At 46.6% G+C, this 20,873-nt stretch overlaps 1 protein-coding gene across 4 annotated transcripts in view; it reads left to right on the top strand.

Annotated features, from left to right (window-relative positions):
• ADAMTS17 (ADAM metallopeptidase with thrombospondin type 1 motif 17) overlaps positions 1-20,873 on the top strand; it is a 392,113-nt gene that overhangs the window by 254,857 nt on the left and 116,383 nt on the right. For all 4 annotated transcript variants that reach the window (XM_042235032.1, XM_042235035.1, XM_042235033.1 and 1 more), the window contains exons 13-14: positions 10,965-11,131; positions 19,809-19,936. In XM_042235032.1, coding sequence (XP_042090966.1) covers positions 10,965-11,131; positions 19,809-19,936 — 295 coding nt within the window. The remainder of the gene's footprint in view (positions 1-10,964; positions 11,132-19,808; positions 19,937-20,873) is intronic.

Here is a 20,873-nt window from a genome sequence, read left to right on the forward strand (position 1 = left end):
TAAATGAGAACCCTGCCCCTCTGCTCCTCAGACTTGGGGAGGGTTCTCTCTCCGGCCTGTGTTTACAGGCCCACTACAGCATCTCCTGAAGGCCCATGCAACTCAAATGTGGTCCACTCTCCCGTGTGCCTTCCTTGGTAAGGCCCTCCTCCAAGTCCTCCGCCAGAACTTCTGTTCATAAGCCACTGTGGACCTTCTCATCAGACATGCCCTCCCTCCACAAAGATTCTCAGGCATCTTCTTCATGGCGTGTATAGAGGGCCTCCTTCTGGGGTCTTGGCACCACTGTGTACCCAGGAGGCCCTCACTGGTGTCACAGTAACACTCAGATGGCCTGTATTACTGGCACCATCTTAAAGAGTGAGTCAGCTGAGCGCAGAGTCCTGCCACAGATCAACCTACCAAAACTCGGATGATGTGGGTAGCAGGTCATGCTGCTTGTGGCTTGCTTCTTCCTTTTCCCATGCTGTTCAAAATAGTGACCAAAAGGAAAACTGAAAAAAAAAAAAAATCTTTTAGTCATTTTTTTGAACAGGAAAAGCTTAATGTAAAAAAGCATTAACTTTAACAGGTGGTTGGAGTATAGGGGAATTAGCTGCTAAGAGGCAAAGAACTCTAAAAACACAGAAAGAGTAGATACAGGAAGCAGCCTCTATCTTCAGGTCTGAGGCAGGGCACGCAAGGGCAGAACAAGTATGGATGAGGGTGCCTATCTCACACACACACCCAGGGCTGAAATTCCTTGGGCCTGTTGGAGAGTGTACACCCAGGGCCTGCTGGATGAGGGAGAGGTTTGCAGAGATGCTGCACTGGTAGAACTCTCTGGAAGGCCATACTTAGGGATGCCAGAGAAAACTGTCCGAAAGTGAAACTGCATGTGATACCGGACTGAGAATTTTCCCAAAGTGTGGTGTGCTTGGAAGCTGCCTAGAGGAAGGTGGGCATCACGGGCCAGTAGGAGCCTGCTGGAAGAAGTCACATACCGGAGTCAGAGCCAAAGCCTGTCCCTCCTCTGGTGTGCTGTGCAGTCGCTCAGTCATGCCTGACTCTCTGCAACCCCACCTACTGCAGCATGCCAGGCATCCCTGTCCTTCAGCATCTCTCAGAGCTTGCTCAAGCTCCTGTCCAGTGAGGTAGTGATGCCATCCAGCCATCTCATCCTCTGTTGTCCTCTTCTCTTCCTGCCTTCACTCTTTCCCAGCATCAGTGTCTTTTCTAATGAGTCAGCTCATCTCATCAGGTGGCAAGCATATTGGAGCTACAGCTTCAGCATCAGTCCTTCCAATGAGTATTCAGGACTGATTTCTTTTAGGATGCACTGGTTGGATTTCCTTGTAATCAAAGAGATTCTTAAGAGTCTTCTCCAACACCACAGTTCAAAAGCAGCAATTCTTCAGCACTCAGCCTTCTTTATGGTCCAGCTCTCACATCCATACATGACTACTGGAAAAACCATAGCTTTGGCTATACGGACCTTTGTCAGAAAAGTAAGGTCTCTGCTTTTAAATACATTGTCTAGGTTTGTTTAGGGCTTCCCTTATGGCTCAGCTGGTAAAGAATCCACCTGCAGGAGACCTGGGTTCAACCCCTGGGTTGGGAAGATCCCCTAGAGAAGGGAAAGGCTACCCACTTCAGTATCCTGGCCTGGAGAATTCCATGAACTGTATAGTCCATGGGGTCGCAAAGAGCCGGACACAACTGAGTGACTTTCACTTTCACTTCTAGGTTTGCCATAGCTTTTCTTCCAAGGAGCAACTGTCTTTTAATTTCATGGCTGCAGTCGCCATCTGCAGTGATTTTGGAGCCTAAGAAAATACAGTCTGTCATTGTTTCCATTGTTTCCCCATCTATTTACCATGAAGTGATGGAATCCAATGCCATGATCTTCATTTTTTGAATGTTGAGTTTTAAGCCAGCTTTTTCACTCTCCTCTTTCACCTTCATCAAGAGGCTCTTTAGTTCCTCTTCATTTTCCGCCATAAGGCTGGTGTCATTTGCATCAGTTATCAGTTCAGTCGCTCAGTCGTGTCCGACTCTTTGCGACCCCATGAGTCGCAGCACGCCAGGCCTCCCTGTCCATCACCAACTCCCAGAGTTCACTCAGATTCACGTCCATCAAGTCAGTGATGCCATCCAGCCATCTCATCCTCTGTCGTCCCCTTCTCCTCCTGCCCCCAATCCCTCCCAGCATCAGAGTCTTTTCCAATGAGTCAGCTCTTCACATGAGGTGGCCAAAGTACTAGAGTTTCAGCTTTAGCATCATTCCTTCCAAAGAAATCCCAGGACTGATCTCCTTCAGAATGGACTGGTTGGATCTCCTTGCAGTCCAAGGGACCCTCAAGAGTCTTCTCCAACACCACAGTTCAAAAGCATCACTTCTTCGGCGCTCAGCCTTCTTCACAGTCCAACTCTCACATCCATACATGACCACAGGAAAAACCATAGCCTTGACTAGATGGACCTTAGTCGGCAAAGTAATGTCTCTGATTTTGAATATGCTATCTAGGTTGGTCATAACTTTTCTTCCAAGGAATAAGCGTCTCTTAATTTCATGGCTGCAATCACCATCTGCAGTGATTTTGGAGCCCAAAAAAATAAAGTCTGACACTGTTTCCACTGTTTCCCATCTATTTCCCATGAAGTGATGGGACCGGATGCCATGATCTTAGTTTTCTGAATGTTGAGCTTTAAGCCAGCTTTTTCACTCTCCTCTTTCACTTTCATCAAGAGGCTTTTGAATTCCTCTTCACTTTCTGCCACAAGGGTGGTGTCATCTGCATATCTGAGGTTATTGATATTTCTCCCGGCAATCTTGATTCCAGCTTGTGTTTCTTCCAGTCCAGCGTTTCTCATGATGTATTCTGCATAAGAGTTAAATAAGCAGGGTGACAATATACAGCCTTGACATACTCCTTTTCCTATTTGGAACCAGTCTGTTGTTCCATGTCCACTTCTAACTGTTGCTTCCTGACCTGCATACAGGTTTCTCAAGAGGCAGGTCAGGTGGTCTGGTATTCTCATCTCTTTCAGAATTGTCCACAGTTTATTGTGATGCACACAGTCAAAGGCTTTGGCATAGTCAATGAAGCAGAAAGAGATGTTTTTCTGGAACTCTCTTGCTTTTTCCATGATCCAGGGGATGTTGGCAATTTGATCTCTGGTTCCTCTGCCTTTTCTAAAACCAGCTTGAACATCAGGAAGTTCACAGTTCACGCATTGCTGAAGCCTGGCTTGGAGAATTTTGAGCGTTACTTTACTAGCATGTGAGATGAGTGCAATTGTGCAGTAGTTTGAACATTCTTTGGCATTGTCTTTCTTTGGGATTGGAATGAAAACTGACCTTTTCCAGTCCTGTGGCCACTGCTGAGATTTCCAAATTTGCTGGCATATTGAGTGGAGCACTTTCACAGCATCATCTTTCAGGATTTGAAACAGCTCAACTGGAATTCCATCACTTCCACTAGCGTTTTTTGTAGTGATGTTTTCTAAGGCCCACTTGACTTCACATTCCAGGATGTCTGGCTCTAGATGAGTGATCACACCATCATGATTATCTGGGTCGTGAAGATCTTTTTGTACAGTTCTTCTATGTATTCTTGCCACTTCTTCTTAATATCTTCTGCTTCTGTTAGGTCCATACCATTTCTGTCCTTTATCGAGCCCATCTTTGCATGAAATGTTCCCTTGGTATCTCTAATTTTCTTAAAGAGATCTCTAGTCTTTCCCATTCTGTTCTTTTCCTCTATTTCTTTGCACTGATCACTGAAGAAGGCTTTCTTATCTCTTCTTGCTATTCTTTGGAACTCTGCATTCAGATGCTTATATCTTTCCTTTTCTCCTTTGCTTTTCGCCTCTCTTCTTTTCACAGCTATTTGTAAGGCCTCCCCAGGCAGCCATTTTTCTTTTTTGCATTTCTTTTCCATGGGGATGGTCTTGATCCGTGTCTCCTGTACAATGTCACGAACCTCATTCCGTAGTTCATCAGGCACTCTGTCTATCAGATCTAGGCCCTTAAATCTATTCCTCACTTCCACTGTATAATCATAATGGATTTGATTTAAGTCACACCTGAATGGTCTAGCAGTTTTTGCTACTTTCTTCAAGTTCAGTCTGAATTTGGTAATAAGGAGTTCATGATCTGAGCCACAGTCAGCTCCTGATGTTGTTTTTGTTGAGTGTATAGAGCTTCTCCATCTTTGGCTGCAAAGAATATAGCCAGTCTGATTTCAGTGTTGACCATCTGGTGATGTCCATGTGTAGTCTTCTCTTGTGTTGTTGGAAGAGGGTGTTTGCTATGACCGGTGAATTTTCTTGGCAAAACTGTATTAGTCTTTGCCCTGCTTCATTCTGCATCCCAAGGCCAAATTTGCCTGTTACTCCAGGTTTTTCTTGACTTCCTACTTTAGCATTCCAGTCCCCTATAATGAAAAGGACATCTTTTGTGGGTGTTAGTTCTAAAAGGTCTTGTTGGTCTTCATAAAACCATTCAACTACAGCTTCTTCAGTGTTACTGGTTGGGGCATAGACTTGGATAACTGTGATATTGAATGGTTTGCCTTGGAAACAAACAGAGATCATTCTGTCATTTTTGAGATTGCATCCAAGTACTGCATTTCAGACTCCTTTGTTGACCATGATGGCTACTCCATTTCTTCTGAGGGATTCCTGCCCGCAGTAGTAGATATAATGGTCATCTGAGTTAAATTCACCCATTCCAGTCCATTTTAGTTCACTGATTCCTAGAATGTCGACGTTCTCTCTTGCCCTCTCCTGTTTGACCACTTCCAATTTGCCTAAATTCATGGACCTGACATTCTAGGTTCCTATGCAATACTGCTCTTTATAGCAATATTGCTATAAAGACCTTGCTTCTATCACCAGTCACATCCACATCTGGGTATTGTTTTTGCTTTGGCTCCATGCCTTCATTCTTTCTGGAGTTATTTCTCCACTGATCTCCAGTAGCATATTGGGCACCTACTGACCTGGGGAGTTCCTCTTTCAGTATCCTATCATTTTGCCTTTTCCTACTGTTCATGGGGTTCTCAAGGCAAGAATACTGAAGTGGTTTGCCATTCTCTTCTCTAGTGGACCACATTCTGTCAGACCTCTCCACCATGACCCTCCCATCTTGGGTTGCCCCACAGGCATGGCTTAGTTTCATTGAGTTAGGCAAGGCTGTGGTCCTAGAGTGATTAGATTGACTAGTTTTCTGTGAATATGGTTTCAGTGTGTTTGCCCTCTAATGCCCTCTTGCAACACCTACCATATTACTTGGGTTTCTCTTACCTTGAGCGTGGGGCATCTCTTCAGGGCTTCTCCAGCAAAGCGCAGCCGCTACTCCTTACCATGGACGAAGGGTATCTCCTCACCACCACCCTGCCTGACCTTCAACTTGGGATAGCTCCTCTAGGCCCTCCTGGGCCCGCGCAGCCACTGCTCCTTGGGCGTGAGGTTGCTCCTCCCAGTCACCACCCCTGGCCTTGGGCATGGGGTTGCTCCTCCCGGCTGCTGCCCCTGGCCTCGGGCGCGGGGTAGCTCCTCTCGGCCGTTGCTGCGCCGTTGCAGCCTGGCACTCTTGGCCACTGCCCCTGACCTCAGACGTGGGGTAACTCCGTTTGGCTGCCGCCTTTCGGGCACAGGGTCCTCCCGGCTTCTGCCCCTGACCTCAGACGTGGGGTAGCTCCTCTCAGCCGCACTTAGTGCGCAGGTCGCATATATCCCCTTATATTTGCAGTATTCTATCATTTGCATATCTGAGGTTATTGATATTTCCCCTGAAAATCTTGATTCCAGCTTGTGCTTCATCCAGCCCAGCATTCTGCATGATGTACTCTGCATATACGTTAAATAAGTAGGATGACAATATATTGCATTGATATATCCTTTCCCAATTTGGAACCAGTCTGTTGTTCCATGTCCAGTTCTGACTGTTGCTTCTTGACCTGAATACTGATTCTCAGGAGATAGGTAAGATGGAATGGTGTTTCCATCTCTTTTAGAATTTTCCACAGTCTGTTGTGATCCCCACAGTCAAAGGCTTTGGTATAGTCAGTGAAGAGAAGTAGGTGTTTTTCTGATATCTCTCTATCATAAAAGCTGGTTCCAACAAAGCTAAGCATCATGCCATCTTGAGAGCTTCAGTTGTTCATATGGCTTTAATTGTTCACATGGCTTTGAGTTACCATCTTGTCCTTTCATTTGAACTTGGAGCATTTATTGTGGGACATGTCTGATGATTAAAAAAAAACTTCCTCAACTTTTGCTTATCTGGAAGTATCTTAATTTTCCCCTTCATTTTTGAGTGAAAGTTTTGCTGGGTACAGAACTCTTAAGTTGCTAGATTTTTTCTTTGAGAACTTTGAATGTATCAACCCACTGACTTCTTGCCTCCAGGGTTTCTGACTAAAAATCGACTTGTAATTTATTGAGGATCTCTTGTCTGTGATGTCTTGCTTCTCTTTTGCTGCTTTCCAGATTCTCTTTTTGTCCTTAACAGTTTAATTATAGTGTATCTCAGAGAATTTATTCTATTTGAATTATAGATTCATGTCTTCAACTTAGGGAAGCTTTCAGCCATTATTTCTTCAAATAATCTCTCACTCCTTTTCCTTCTTCTGAGACTCCCTTAATGTGTTTATTTGTCCCCTTACTGATTTCCCACAGAGCCTCTCTGCTTACTTGTCTTCATTTTTTTTTCTTTTCATTCCCTAGACTCAGTATTTCAATTCATAGGACAAATTCATAGAACAAATATATATTCCTGATTTTATTCTCCCGCCCTTTCAAATATGCTTTTGAACCCACCTAATAAATTTTTCATTTCAGTTATTGTACTTCTCAACTTCAGAGTTTTTATTTCAGCATTTTTGTTTCCTTTTTGTAATTTCTATCTCTTTATTGATATTCTCCTTTTCACTTTCATGCATTGGAGAAGGAAATGGCAACCCACTCCAGTGTTCTTGCCTGGAGAATCCCAGGGATGGCGGAGCCTGGTGGGCTGCTGTCTATGGGGTCGCACAGAGTCAGGCACAACTGAAGCGACTTAGCACAGCACATTGATATTCTCACTTTTTCATATATCATTCTCTACCTTAGTCTGTATACCTTCAGCACTTAGAGCATCTTAAAGACCATTATTTTGTAATCTTTGTCTAATAAGTCCAACCTCTGGGTTTCCTTAGATACAGTTTCTACTAATGCATTTTATTCCTTTGAATGGACCATGGTTTCCTGTTCCTTTGTATGACTTTTGACTGTTTTATTGAAAACTAGACATTTGAATCTTGTAATGTACCGCTGGAAATCATCTTTTTCTCCTTCTTCTCAGATTTGCCATTTCTTTGCTCTTGAAAAGTTTCTCTGTGCTGGGATCAACCTGAAGAGGTATAAGGTCTTTTCTGGCATTTTCTGAGCCTTCATCTTTCCCTGAGCATACCTAGTGCCTTTCTAAGTATTCCCATATGTGCAGTTGCTTCTGAATAGCCTCATCCTTAAATATCTGGCTCCCAAAAGGAGATAAAGATTTTTTTTAATGTATTGCTCATTGAAAACCCCTGTGGTATTGGTTGCAACAGTGGTGGCCAGCTCCTATGTTTATACCTCAGAAATCAAAAGCAGCACTGTGCAATCAGAACACAGAACTCAGAACACAGATATTTGGAAGACAAGGTCCTTATGGTTCACACTGACTCCAGCAAGTCACACCAGAAATGCAGGCACAGCTATTTGCTATGTGACTGGGACATGGGGGTAGATAGCCCCTATCACACTTAAGACTGAAATTGACCAAAATTAACCATAACTTACCAGCCAAGCTTTCTGTTGGAGGCTGAAAGCTTTCCAATAGACTCCAGAGTTTCAAAATAGTTATTTCAGTCAGTTTTTGCCAATTACATTTGTCTGGGTGAAGAGATAGATTCTTGGTACTTCTACTCCACTGTCTTCCCTGACATTGCTTTCTATTTTGGTCCTTTTAAGATAAATTAGTTCAATTTATATAGATCAGTTCAGTGCAGTTCAGTTGCTCAGTCATGTCTGACTCTTTGTGACCCCACGGACTGCACACCAGGCCTCCCTGTCTATCACCAACTCCCGGAGTTTACTCAAACTCACATCCATTGAGTTGGTGATGCCATCCAACCATCTCATCCTCTGTCATCCCCTTCTCCTCCTGCCTTCAATCTAATTCAATCTAACTACTGTTTATTACAGACCAGCCTGTGTGAGATTCTCTGCTGAATGCCTGCAGAGGAATAGGAGGAGAGAGGCAACTCAGTTCGCCATTTCACAAGGTTGATGATAAGCAGCATAGCAGAGACCCAAGCAGGGTCAGAAGAGGTTCCAAGAAGGAAAGAAAAATAGGCTACAGAATGGAGGTAGCCTTAAGGATGAGCAAAGAGTTAGGGATGAGGGATTGGGGAAGATGGGGCACAGTGAGCCAATGGGAGCTGAAAGCAGACTTCCCTGTAAGAGAAGATCGGACCTGGAGAAGAAACAAGATAAACAGAATTCCAGAGGGAAGCCCTCTGAGGCACATGTGGTATCGCATGGGCTGCCCCCTCCCAGGCCCGCTTGCTGCCAGGTCCAGGAGCTCTCTTCTGTCACATCTGATCTCCTCTCCACCTACCTGCTGTGAGGGGTAAAGGTAGTTGGTATATGAGGGTCAGTCAGACATAAAGCTGGAAAAATCAACTGATGAAGGAAACTAAAATGAAACTTAATTGCAATTCCAGAAGTTAATTACATGATGTGTACAAATCTTGGTCCATACTCTAAGGAAGGTATATAAAAAATGTAGCTTCTTTTATTTTTTTAGCAGCCAGCCTAATTTGTGTTTCTTAACTCCATTCTAGTCCATGTTGGATTCCTAATCACTTCGAGAGTTTTTTGCTCCATTTTTCCTGAGTTTGCATCTAAGTTCAGTTGAGGATGCATCTGGTTACTGTGATGTCTGGTTTATTCATCTCTAGGGCTGCTGTAGCAACCCTCTAACTGGTGGTCCTATTTTCACGTATTCTGATGCTCTGAGGGTTAAGACTGCAGCACATGAATTTTAGAAGGGACACAGTTCAGCCCACAACTTCTTACCCTAGAGCATCTCTGCCTTCTGGTCCCAGCCATGGGATGTTCAGCTCACCTGTTGCAGAAAAGATGTCCTTCCTGGAGGTCCACATGGTTCATCAGGGCAAGCCCCTCTCTGTCCCTTCCACACCATGGTCTGTGGCACAAAAATACATTCACCTACTCATGCTTCGGCCTAGGGTTTGTGGGGAGGTGTTCTGAGGCTCCATCTACCTAAAGATGCCATGTTGTCATTCTCCCTGAGCTCTAGCTGCCTCCCTGGTACTCTGGGCAGAAAGAACAAAGGCTCCCTCTCTTCTTGGATCTCATAAGCCTTAGAGAGGTTTTACTGTTCTCTGTTGAAACGTTTCTCTGTGCTGGGGATCAGCCTGAAGACGTGCAAGGTCTTGTCAGGCCTTTGAGATTAAAACCCAAAACGCTCTGTGGAGCCACTAGCTTATGTCATCTCTCAAGGCTGCCTCCACTTCAGGGCAAGAGAGATGTTGCCTGGTGTATTTCAGGTAGGCATGGAGGAATGAACACGCCTTTCCTCCTATTGCAGGTGTTTCCTCAGACACGTTTATGTGAACCATGGGCTGGCTAGCTATGGCCTGTGAGCCAAGTCTGGCCCACCACTGGGTTTTATAAATAAAGTTTTATTAGCACACAGCCACACCGTTGTGTTTAGACATTGTCTTTGGCCGCTTTTGTGCTATAGTGGCAGAGTGGAGTACTTGCATGGCCCATAAATCCAAAAAAAATTGACTGTCTGGGTCTTTGCAGAGAAAGCTTGTGGATTTCCAGTGTAGATTATTGTAACACAAAAGCCTGAAAACTTTTGCCATCTTCTACTGTCATATCTCTTATATAAAGCAGTGATCACAGGGTGATCTTACAGTATGAAGACAAGAAATGGCAAACAGAGGGAAAAGAAATATTCAAAATGAAATGGTTAGGGTGTCAGAATGTCACCTTGCTAACAGGACTTTATAGTTTTTGGAAAGTCATTGAGCAGAGCAGCTGTGATTTGTGCTGGATTTCAGTAAAAAAATGTGCCCGGGGAGTGGGGGAGGCAGTCTCACCCCATCATGATATTCTTGGCATCGTGGAAGTGAAGGGCACCATTGAGGTGGCCCCCATCAGAGTCCTAAGAGGACACCAGGGCCTCGCAGAAGAGCTGGGCAGGGCCAGCTTCAGCCAGCCAGGCCAGGGTCCTGCTGCTCCCCAGTGCCCTTCCCATGTGTAGACGTGGCCCCAGGACACATCTGGGTCTGCAGAACTGGTTAAAATCCCAGCCTCAGCACAAAGCATCGAGGACCCAAGACTGCAGTCTTGAGTATGTGTGGTCTCACGCTTGTCTGGTAAAGGATGCAGAGCTGGGATCTGGCTGGTCTCTACCCAGAGCCCATGCACAAGTGAATTAATAGTTCTGATTCTTTTCATTATAGAGTAAATGAGAGCTGTTTATTTACTCAGTGTGAAACTCAGTGACCTCCGAATTATAGCTAGCAGCCATTTAAAGGTCTTCATTCTGTAGGAGAAAAAAAAATCAAAAAACCCACACACGCCAAAAATTCCCCTTGGGGTTTTCAGTGTTACAGATGGTCAAGTTTTAAGTTCAGATGAAAGACAATTCTGGGATCTTGCTGAACTGATCCATCCCATATCCTATTTCCAGATGACCTTGATTTACAGTTCTTGGATGTATTTTTCTCATGGCTTACTTAACATGTCGTCATCGTGGGGCCGGGATTGCTGAGAGATGGTGTGTAAGAGGAGAGGGGGTGTTGCTTTGGAAACCCTGCGTGCCCTTCCCCCTCCTGGAAAGAGAGGCCACCTGTGAGCTCCCCTGCTGTTTCTGCAGCCTGTCTGGTTAACATGAACCCTTCTCTTCCTTCTAGCCCAGGACCAGGAGGCACGCACTGCCTGGGTGCCAGTGTGGAGCACACAGTCTGTGAGAACCTGCCCTGTCCCAAGGGCCTGCCCAGCTTCCGTGACCAGCAGTGCCAGACGCACGACCGGCTGAGCAGCAAGAAGAAGGGCCTGCTCACTGCAGTGGTGGTTGACGGTAAAGGCACAGGGCACATCCTTGCAGGAGATCTTCCCTCTCCCCTCCCCCAGTGCTGTAAACACCTCCTGGGAAAACCCTCAGGCATCCCCACCTCCAAAATCCACCCGCTCCTGCCCGACTCAGCTGTGGACCCAATTCTTGAGCCATGGGTTGAACTTGGATGACCCAGCTAGGTGAGATTTCCCAAAAGCAGCCGTGAGGCAGGCAGCGGACCTGATCTCTCCTGCCCGCGTGTGCTGGCAGCCTGCCATCTCGTGCCCTGTGCTGCCAGGCCCGGGCCAACCCTGAGAACACAGCTCTGCAGGAGCAGGACAGCGGGTTTGTGCGTCTGCTGTTTCTCTTTCCAGTGGTGATGCTTTCTTGCATTTCTTTACTTTACTTGCATTTCATGTTGGGTTGGCTCTTACTCCTTGAGTAGAGTGTTTGGACAAAAGTGTTTTTTTTCTTTAATTGAAGTAACGTTGGTTTATAACATTATATAAATGTCACATGTGCGACACTATATTTTTCACTTGTGTATACACTACAGGGTGCTCCCCACGAGAAGCTCAGTTCCATCTGTCACCATACAGTTGACCCTCTTTACCCTCCCCGCACCCCCCTTTCCTGCTGGGAACCGCTGCACTGTTCACTGTATCTGTGTTTGTTTTCATTTTTGTTCGAGGACAGTTTACAGCTTGGTGAAGATAACAGTAAGCAGAGGTCATCTTTTCTTTCCTATGGTTTTCTCTCAAATCAAGAGACTCTGCCCCCTGGGCCACTGCAAGCATTTCCAGTGACTGATAAAATTCTAGGTGGAGTATCATGTCTGTTGAATTTGTGGTGTTTATGTATTGTCCACAAGGATATCCTATTTGAGGACTATTTGAGGGTTTTTTTCATTCTTAAGATTCTGTTCATCTTTAGGAAACAAGAGTGCATTATAATGATGACAGCATGGTCCCATTTATGGAGCATACCACGTGCCAGGCTCAAGTCAGCTCTGCATGCATCATGTCATTTAATGTCCAAAACAAGCTGTGTGGAAGGTGAGAGGTTACAGGTTATGTGACATGCCTTAGCTTCTGCAGCTGATAAGGAGCTGGGAGGGAGCTGACCCCAGTTCTGGAGGAGCTGCTGACTCAGAAAATAACCAGCTGGCTTCTGGTACTCGAAGAGGAAAAAAAAATTTGTGAGTGCTGAGTAAAGAGCTTTAGTAAGAACTCAGGCAACTGGGCCTGATTTTTACACAGTCTCTGAAGTATTTTGCAGGAAAATGAAGTTCTTATGTCAGGACTTAGGTTACTTCACTGTCATGTAAAGAACCTCTGAAATCTACACTCTGTTACACGCTCAAGTGTGCATAGCTGTGCCGGGGGTAGGCCCAGGCAGTTCAGGAAATAGTGAGCCCAGACCTACAGCTTTTAACCCAACAACCTGACCCATTAGTTTCCTTCGAGCTCACGTGGGATGTTCTAAACTGTCGCAGAGAACATCAACCCAACCGGTGATGGGCTCATTTTAAAGCACTGGGGAGTCCTTCAGACGTTTTCCTCTTTCACAAAGACCACCACCTTTGGGAGCTGTGTGACTGTCACTGCCCTGTCGCCTAACCAGCAGACTTCCAGGAGGATGGCCTTCACACTCTCCACTTTCCCTGTGGTCTAGGGAGAGAGGAGACCCGCGCTCCCCAAAGGGGGACAGGCAGCTGGAGGCCGAGGCTCACGAGAGCCTCACAGCTCTGCCTCGGAATCCAGCACCCATCTGATGCAGGCAGACGCTCGAGGCTTCTAGACGTCCCAGGCACCCTACTCAGGAGGGAGACAGTGCCGACAGGGGCTGCCGTGTCTCCAGCGCGTTTGCACACCTTCAGCCCCATCCCCACACTCCTGGATAAATGGGTTCTGGTCCCTTGCCTGTCCTCTCCCTCGTCTTGGGAGAGAGAAGAGGTCAGGTCTGGACAGACGCACCCCACTCTCGTTTCCCCTCTGCCATGTGCGCGGCCTTGTTATTCTTTCCTTGGTCTCTTGCTCCAGTTTTCAGTTTTCCTGCCTCATTTATTCAATGCAGAAATCCCACTGAAATGTCTGTTTTTCCATAGATTTCTCCAAGTCCAGATTAAACTTCTGTTTTCCCTGTAACCACTTTTGGATCACTGAGCCGCTTGGTTCCTTATCATCACAGTGGCTGAGGCTGATGTCTGCCCAGAGCCCCCTTCAGGGAAGCCTCCAAGTGCAGCTATCTGGGGAAGCTGGCTGGGTTCAGAATGTGTGTTGACCCACTCACTTTTGGTTTCTGCCAAAGCAATGAATAATTACAGCCAGAGTGCCCCTGCCTTTGAACTGAAAAGTGCAGCCCTATGTGATAAGGCGGTGAGCACTCTGCCTTTGAAGGAAAGACCTCAAGTTCAGGGCTCTGCCGGGGTAGCTTGACACGGTGCCCTCGGGGGTGGGATTGCCATGGCTTCTTGCACGTTTGGTTTCATTTCCTTCTCAAATAGAAACAGAAGCCAGCATTTTTGTTTTAAAGGAGTGTTTCACAAGGATAAAAGCAAAATAATAAATGGCCAATTCAGAAGGTAGGGGGAGAATACAGATGATAAGTGTTCCCCTCACAGCTCCGTTTATAAAAGGCACAATTCTAGCTCAGCCGTGAGAGGAACGATTCCTGTGGTTGGGCTCTGGGCTCTTCTGAAGCCCATTATGACTGCCCCATTCATAGCATCGTTATCGCTGTGGAATTCTTTGGCGAGTGACGCACAGTTCAAGAAAGGGGAAGCTATATATATATATGTTTTTTCTCTTCTTGAAAAAAAATGAATTCTTGCAGAGGTAGATTTTCCAAGGGAGAGCTCAGGACCACAAATTCATACCACCTCCAAAAGAAGACAAAGACTCTCCTTAAAAAATATTGCTAAGTGGAAAAGCCTGTAGACAGAAACCCAATGAGGTGGCCTGTTGCCAACCCCAACCCCTTTTCTGCCTTCCCCGTGGAATCTCGTGGAAGTGGAAGCCTTCAAGAGGTTAGTCCTCCCTGCCCAGACCAGCAGGCCACATGCCCACTGAAGTGTCAGAGGCCATGGCAAAGGCCCCGTCTGGATGTGGAGGTGCTTTTCAAACTCACTCTGCGACATGGCAGGACCCACTGCGGATCTGAGGCTCCCCGGGGATGGAAGGTCCGACGGTCAGGGCTCTCTCACTCCAGCCTGGCCAAGCTGGCAGCTAGAATTGCTTAATGAAAAAAAGGGAGTGGTTGCAAAGATGGAGGGTGTCTCACAGGTCCTCAGGGCCAGGAGGAAGTTCTGGGCCAGGGTCTCTGAAGATGTCAGGACTTTCTGTCCGTGTTCAGCACAGCTTGTGTTTGTGAGCCATGACTTCCTGTCCCTGCTGCAGACTGGCTTTCTCACAGCTTGGCCACAAGCAGGCTCATGGGCAGCCCACAGCACCTTATTAAGTCCTCCTCCTGTATCCAGATCCTTTGGGGTCAGATGTGGTTGGAAGATCAGAGCACTTCAGCTGCTGGAAGAATACCAACCATACATCAACCATGTATTACTTAATACCCCAGCCAGGTCCTGGGAAGCACCCCTCAGTCAGACACACGGACACCTGCAGGTTGCCAGGGAACAGTCTTTAAGTGGGTTGCTGCATACTACCAGCAACCTCATGTCAGTCAAGGCTAATTTTGCAGCCTTTCGTGTCTACTGTGAATGTTTAAAAAAAAAATGCCTGCAGTTTTCAGAGCTTCTGGATTTCTGAATTGTGGATGAGGGAGTGTAGACTTCTTAGAGATCCATCAACCTTGAGCACATATAACCTCTCTACCTGAATATTCATTGGAATAAGGTTTGTACCTGAGTTTCAGCTGAAGCTGAAGCTCCAGTACTTTGGCCACCTGATTCAAAGAGCTGACTCATTGGAAAAGACCCTGATGCTGGGAAAGATTGAAGGCAGGAGGAGAAGGGGATGGCAGAGGATGAGGTGGTTGGATGGCATCACAGACACAATGGACATGAGTTTGAGTAGGCTCTGGGAGTTGGTGATGGACAGGGAAGACTGGTGTGCTGCAGTCCATGGGGTCGCAAAGAGTTGGACATGACTGAGGGACTGAACAGAACAGATCTGACTTTCAGTGCTGATTTTCTGGGAGACTTTGATTTAGTGTAGCTATGGTCAGGTGGCCATTCTTGGTCCAATCAACTGAGGCTGCTTGAGGCCTGGTTATGAGGCTGTGGTGGGGAGAAAGACTCTGATTGGTCTAGCTGCAGTCAGGTGGCCATTGCTGGTCCAATCAGCTGAGGCCTGGCTGTGGGTCATGGTGGGCAGCTTTGGAGATCCAAGCAGCCTTCTCAGCATGGATACCTCACAGAGGGCCAGGCAGGGCTGGGGTAAGCAGCTATGATGGCCTCAAAGTTAACTAGTCTCCACCTTAGTAAGACTTTGTAACCTCTGGCAGAGAGAGGACGACAAAAGCACTTAGAACCACAAATGTCCTCTTCACCATCCTGGCCCCAGAGCACCAGGGCAGGGCCTCCAAGCCTCTACCAAGCAGATGTGGTGGTGTGGCTCTCAAGCCCCCAAGCCTATCTCACCTTCCCTGTTTGCAGCTTCCCCATCAAGTAAGTCCTGACAACAGGTGAGTCAGTGGAAAGCTGGGACCCACCCTAAACAGATTGAGAGCAGGAGAAGGGGACGACAGAGGACGAGATGGTTGGGTGGCATCATCGACTCAATGGACATGAGTTTGAGTAAGCTCTGGGAGTTGGTGATGGACAGGGATGCCTGGCATGCTGCAGTCCATGGGGTCACAAAGAGTCTAACATGACTGAGTGACCTAGCTGAACTGATCCCAAACAGCTTCAATCCAGATTTCATCTTGGCACACATCAGCCAGGCAAGAGGGATATTCCAAGCTTCTTTCCTTAGAGTATATGGTTGTATAACTTTTAAGAAAATTTTTACCTCCCTCTATACAACTGAGAGCTTCCCTGGTGGCTCAGATGGTAAAGAATCTGCCTGCAATGTGGGAGACCTGGGTTCAATCCCTGGGTAGGGAAGATCCCCTGGAGGAGGGCATGGCAACCCACGCTGGTATTCTTGTCTGGAGAATCCCCATGGACAGAGGAGCCTGGCAGGCTACAGTCCGTGGGATCACAAAGAGTCAGACACGACTGAGAAACTAAGCGCAGCACATACAACTGAGGATGTAAGAGTGTTGATACTGCCCAGAGTTGAAACCCAACACCTCATGTTATTTATCAGAAATTAATTGCCCAGCCAGGGCAGCTCAGAGGGGAATATTCAGAGAATTTTGAGAGGTTCTGAGATGCTCAAGTTTTATGAAGTTTATCCTGTGTCCCTTTGGGTGTGGGGTGCCCTGATTTCTGAGTAGAATCCTCAGAAAAGGAGATAGACAAATGGAGTGAGTTTCAGCTGAGCAGGGGAAGGAAGTGTTACCTCTGGGCTCTGTTGTGGGGCTTGAGGCTCTCCAGACTGCCCAAGCCATGAAGGACAGTTTCTGCAGGTGGGAGAGTAGAGTTGAGTGTACCTTCTTCCTGGGCTCGTGTCAGAATCCCTCCATCTGAGGTTAGGATCCCCTGATTTGCAGAGTCTCTACTTCCCTGATGTTCACATCAAAGAACCAGGGAGGACCATCTTCATCCCTTTCAAGTCTGGTCTTTCTAACTTACCTCAAAGAGCCTCTACTTTTCTACCCAAATCCGTTTTCTTTTCTGCCTAAATCACCGTATATACTCAGAAGCCAGAGAAGTTCTTAAAAGTGGTGGTTTGTTTTCAGCATGGTATCTTTGGTACAGTTGAGTCCCAGAGTTCTCAATTCAGAAGGAAAACAGTGATAAACCAGGGGTTGGCCCTGCCCGGCAAGGGACTCTGGGTAGCCACGCATATCCTCTGAGCCTCACGTGCTCAGCTGTAAGATGGAGTGATGACAGCAGCCTCCTGAAATGCATAGACACTGCTTAGCACGCTGCAAGGCACACAGCAGAAAATGTCATTTATGATTTTATCATCATCATCACCATTGTCATTATCACTGTAGTTGAATGAATCTCCTCAAAGCTCAGTTACTGCAGATATTGAGGCAGCTCTTCAGTTTAAATGTAATCCTTCATTTTGAAACTGCTTTGGCCAAGGGATCCATCCTTACAATGAAACACTAGAGGAAGCCTGTGGAGAAGGTATATCCATCCATTCAAGATTGGGACTCTGTGTTGCCCCTCTCCCAGTGGCTCCCCGACATGCTCACAGGAAACCTCAGGGTCCCAAAGAGCACCCCAAAGAGCACCCCAAAATTCTTGTCAAATTAGCCTCCCAGAACCTGACCTCAGTTTACATTTCAGTCTCCCATAGTTCTTTCACTGACCGTCATCTTGGGTTATTCCATCTAAATGGAGGGACAGGTGACCTCAGCCTGCCACCTGGGGGAATGGATCATTCTTTCCAGTATGCCTGTCCTCTGACAGCTCAGATCAGACCTGTGAGTATTTTCACAGTCTGCCTCATCAGGAGTTTGCTATTTATTTGTCCACAAGACCACCAGGGCCTTGAAAAGCATGCGTGATTCATCTTTCTTTCCCAAGCAGTGCTAGAACAGTGCCTTGTGTCAGAGAGGTCCTCCATCCACATTTATTAAATGAAGCATTGTTACTTTGCTTACTTGGGAAACTACCCTTCACAGTTGATTTTTTTTCCCCCACAACTAACTGGATCAGCCAAGTTGAACATCTGCACTCTACCCCTATAACTCCTTTCTAGTGTTCTAAGACAGGATTCCCAGTGGACATGTTGGTCAGTAGCCCTACATGGGAGACGAGCTCAATGGAAAGGTGCTGAGCACAGTGGGAGTTTAGTGACTGTCACCCAATCACAAAAGTGAACCTGGCCGAGGCAACATGTCTGCTCTGACAAGACCTCTCCAGCTAGGATGCCAAAGCCTAAACTGAGGCCATGTCAGCTCCAGAAGCCTCTCCTCTTTCACTTTCATCAAGAGGCTTTTAGTTCCTCTTCACTTTCTGCCATAGATTGGGGAAAAAGAAAACTATCTTTGCTGGGGAAAAAGAAAAATATCTTTGTTTGCAGATGGCATAATAATCTGTGTAGAATATCCAAAAGAGTCAACAGAAAACAAAAAACCTCCTGGATTATAACAAAGTTGCAGGATACAACATGTGCAAAAGTCAGTCACTTCCTTATATAATAGCAATGAGCACGTGGAGTTTGAAATTAAAAACACAATGCCAGGGACTTCCCTGGCAGTCTGATGGTTAAGACTCTGCTTCCCCTACGGGGTCATGGGTCCAATCCCTGGTCAAGGAACTAAGATCCTGCATTCCATGCCTCTCAGCCAAGAAGTAAAAGGAACACTACTGAAATTCTTAAAAACACAATGCTGTTTACATTAGCACCCCTAAAATGAAATAATCAGGTTTAAATCTAACAAAATATGTATAATATCTGTATGAGGAAAGCTATAAAACTCTGATGAATGAAACAAAACAATTATATAAATGGGGAAATATTCCATGTCAGTGGAAAGATATCAAGATGCCAGTTCTTTCCAGTTTGATCTATAAATTAAGTAATCCTGGTCAAAATACCAGCAGGTCATTTTGGGGCTATCAACAAACTGACTCTGAAGTTTATACCAAAAGATGAAAATATTTACCAAGTCTTTCTGTGAGGCAGATCCTGGGACTGACCAAAGATGAAAGTTTGATTCCTTGTCCTCCAAGGGCTCCAATTTCCATCAGTTCTTTAATCTAAAGGTAATTTGCAACCCACCCCCTTCAAACTTACGTAGCAAAAGGACTCACCTTATAAGAAATCCCAGACAGTAGGACTTGAGGGCTCTAATGGAGGTGTGTGCAAAGTGCAGGTGGAGATTGCAAGTCAGAGGTGGCATGAGAAGAGAGGGCTCTGGGGTAGAAGCTTCTGGGGTGCCAGAAATATTCCAGACAGCTAAATGCATGGAGGAATTTCCAGGCAGAGAGAACAATCTAGGTAAAGGTGTGAGATCATGGCATGTTCTGGGAGGGCATTTGGCTCTAGCAGCAGCAGGAGAAATCAGGGTTTCCATCGTGCCTGGGGAAATGGCTCTTACAAGTTGTCCTAGAGACTCATGTGTCCCCTTTCTGTTCCTTATTCCTACACCATTTCTTCCAGGACCTGCTTGCTGCATAGCACAGCCCCGCAGCTTTTATCCAGTGGTTGAGGGGCACTAAAACTTCAGCAAAAGCCACTACTCTGGAGACACCCCATGGCCGTTCCCCTTGCTGGGAGGCCGCCTCCTCTCCCTTCCCCACCCCAGGCCCACCCTTGGTAAATATTCAACTTGCTTAGAGGTTAGCACTCCACAAAATGTTTGTTCAGCCTGGTGTTTTTAAGTACTTTAAGGAAAAAGAAATACTGTATCTTTGCAAAGGATAAAGAAAACAACCTGAAGAAAAGCCCACAGTGCCCTCACTTCTGCGTATCGTTCCCCTGAGTCAGAGGAGGGTCTTTTTCCATTTTCTGGGTCACGTGTTCAAAGGGGTGGGTGCAGCGTGTGCCCTGTTCCTGTGACCTCGGTCCCATGCCAACTTCTCATCTCTTGGACTGGCCTGCGCCTACAAGCATCTGCACCCCACCTGGCACCCAAGACCCTTCCCACGTCAATGTCCACCCCTTTCCCTCCTCAGATAAGCCGTGTGAACTCTACTGCTCACCCCTTGGGAAGGAGTCCCCTCTGCTGGTGGCCGATAGAGTCCTGGACGGCACGCCCTGCGGGCCCTACGAGACGGATCTCTGCGTGCATGGCAGGTGCCAGGTGATGTGTTTTCCTTGTGTCCTTGGCAGGGTTTTGGAGGGGAGGCTCCCTCCAGGGGGAGCGTGGGATGGCAGAGGCCTCAGGAGGCCTGGGTGAGTGGACTTTCTCAAGAAGGCATCCCGCGGGTGGTGTTGCCTCTTGCAGCCTGGCACCCCCTCCCTCCCTCAGCAGTGACTGAGCCAGCCAAGAGTTGAGGTGCTGAAAGAGCAGTGGCAACATGATCATCACAAACATCTTAGAGTAACTTTGGACATCATGACAAAGGGAAGAGCAGGTAGGCTGCTAGGTGGACTGGAGGATGTACATGAGTGTGTGTTTGGGGGCAAGCTTTGCTTGTTTAGCTGTCAAAGACATAGTGCAACTGAGCTGATGCCTTCACAGGTGGTACCTAGGGAGGTGAATATGCCTGGCTTTGGGGCTCCACTCACTGGAATATGATCCACAAACCCATCCTGGTGTTAGATATCTGTGATTCACTAGCGTGATGAAAGATGTCATTTAAGAAGGCAAAAAGAGAAAGGAGAGAGGATGCCAATGATTTTAACCCTAGTGGATTTTTTCCCCCTTGCAAAGTCCAAACTAGTCCAAGACTGGAATTTTTCAGGGAAAAACTTGACAATGTCCAGATTCCTTTGGCACTGTGTGGCATTGTTATCAAATATAAATATGTGAGGGCGATAGACACTTGGTGCCCAAGAGCCTTGGCCAGGCACCCTCCCAGGGAAGGAGGGGTGATGGGCCCTTGGGGCTGCCATGTTGTAGCAAAGAATGTACAGAGCCTCGGGCAGTGTGAACCAGGATCTTATCATTATCGTTGAAATGAGAAATTGCTGATGGTTCTGCTTCTCGGTAAACCTGCTAACAAGTCAAGTGCGAGATTTGTTTCCATCATAAATTACAACATACACTTGCAGGGACCACAGTGCGGCCCAAGTAT

This window comes from Ovis aries, chromosome 18 (assembly GCF_016772045.2).
Source record: "Ovis aries strain OAR_USU_Benz2616 breed Rambouillet chromosome 18, ARS-UI_Ramb_v3.0, whole genome shotgun sequence".
NCBI classification, from domain to species: domain Eukaryota; kingdom Metazoa; phylum Chordata; class Mammalia; order Artiodactyla; family Bovidae; genus Ovis; species Ovis aries.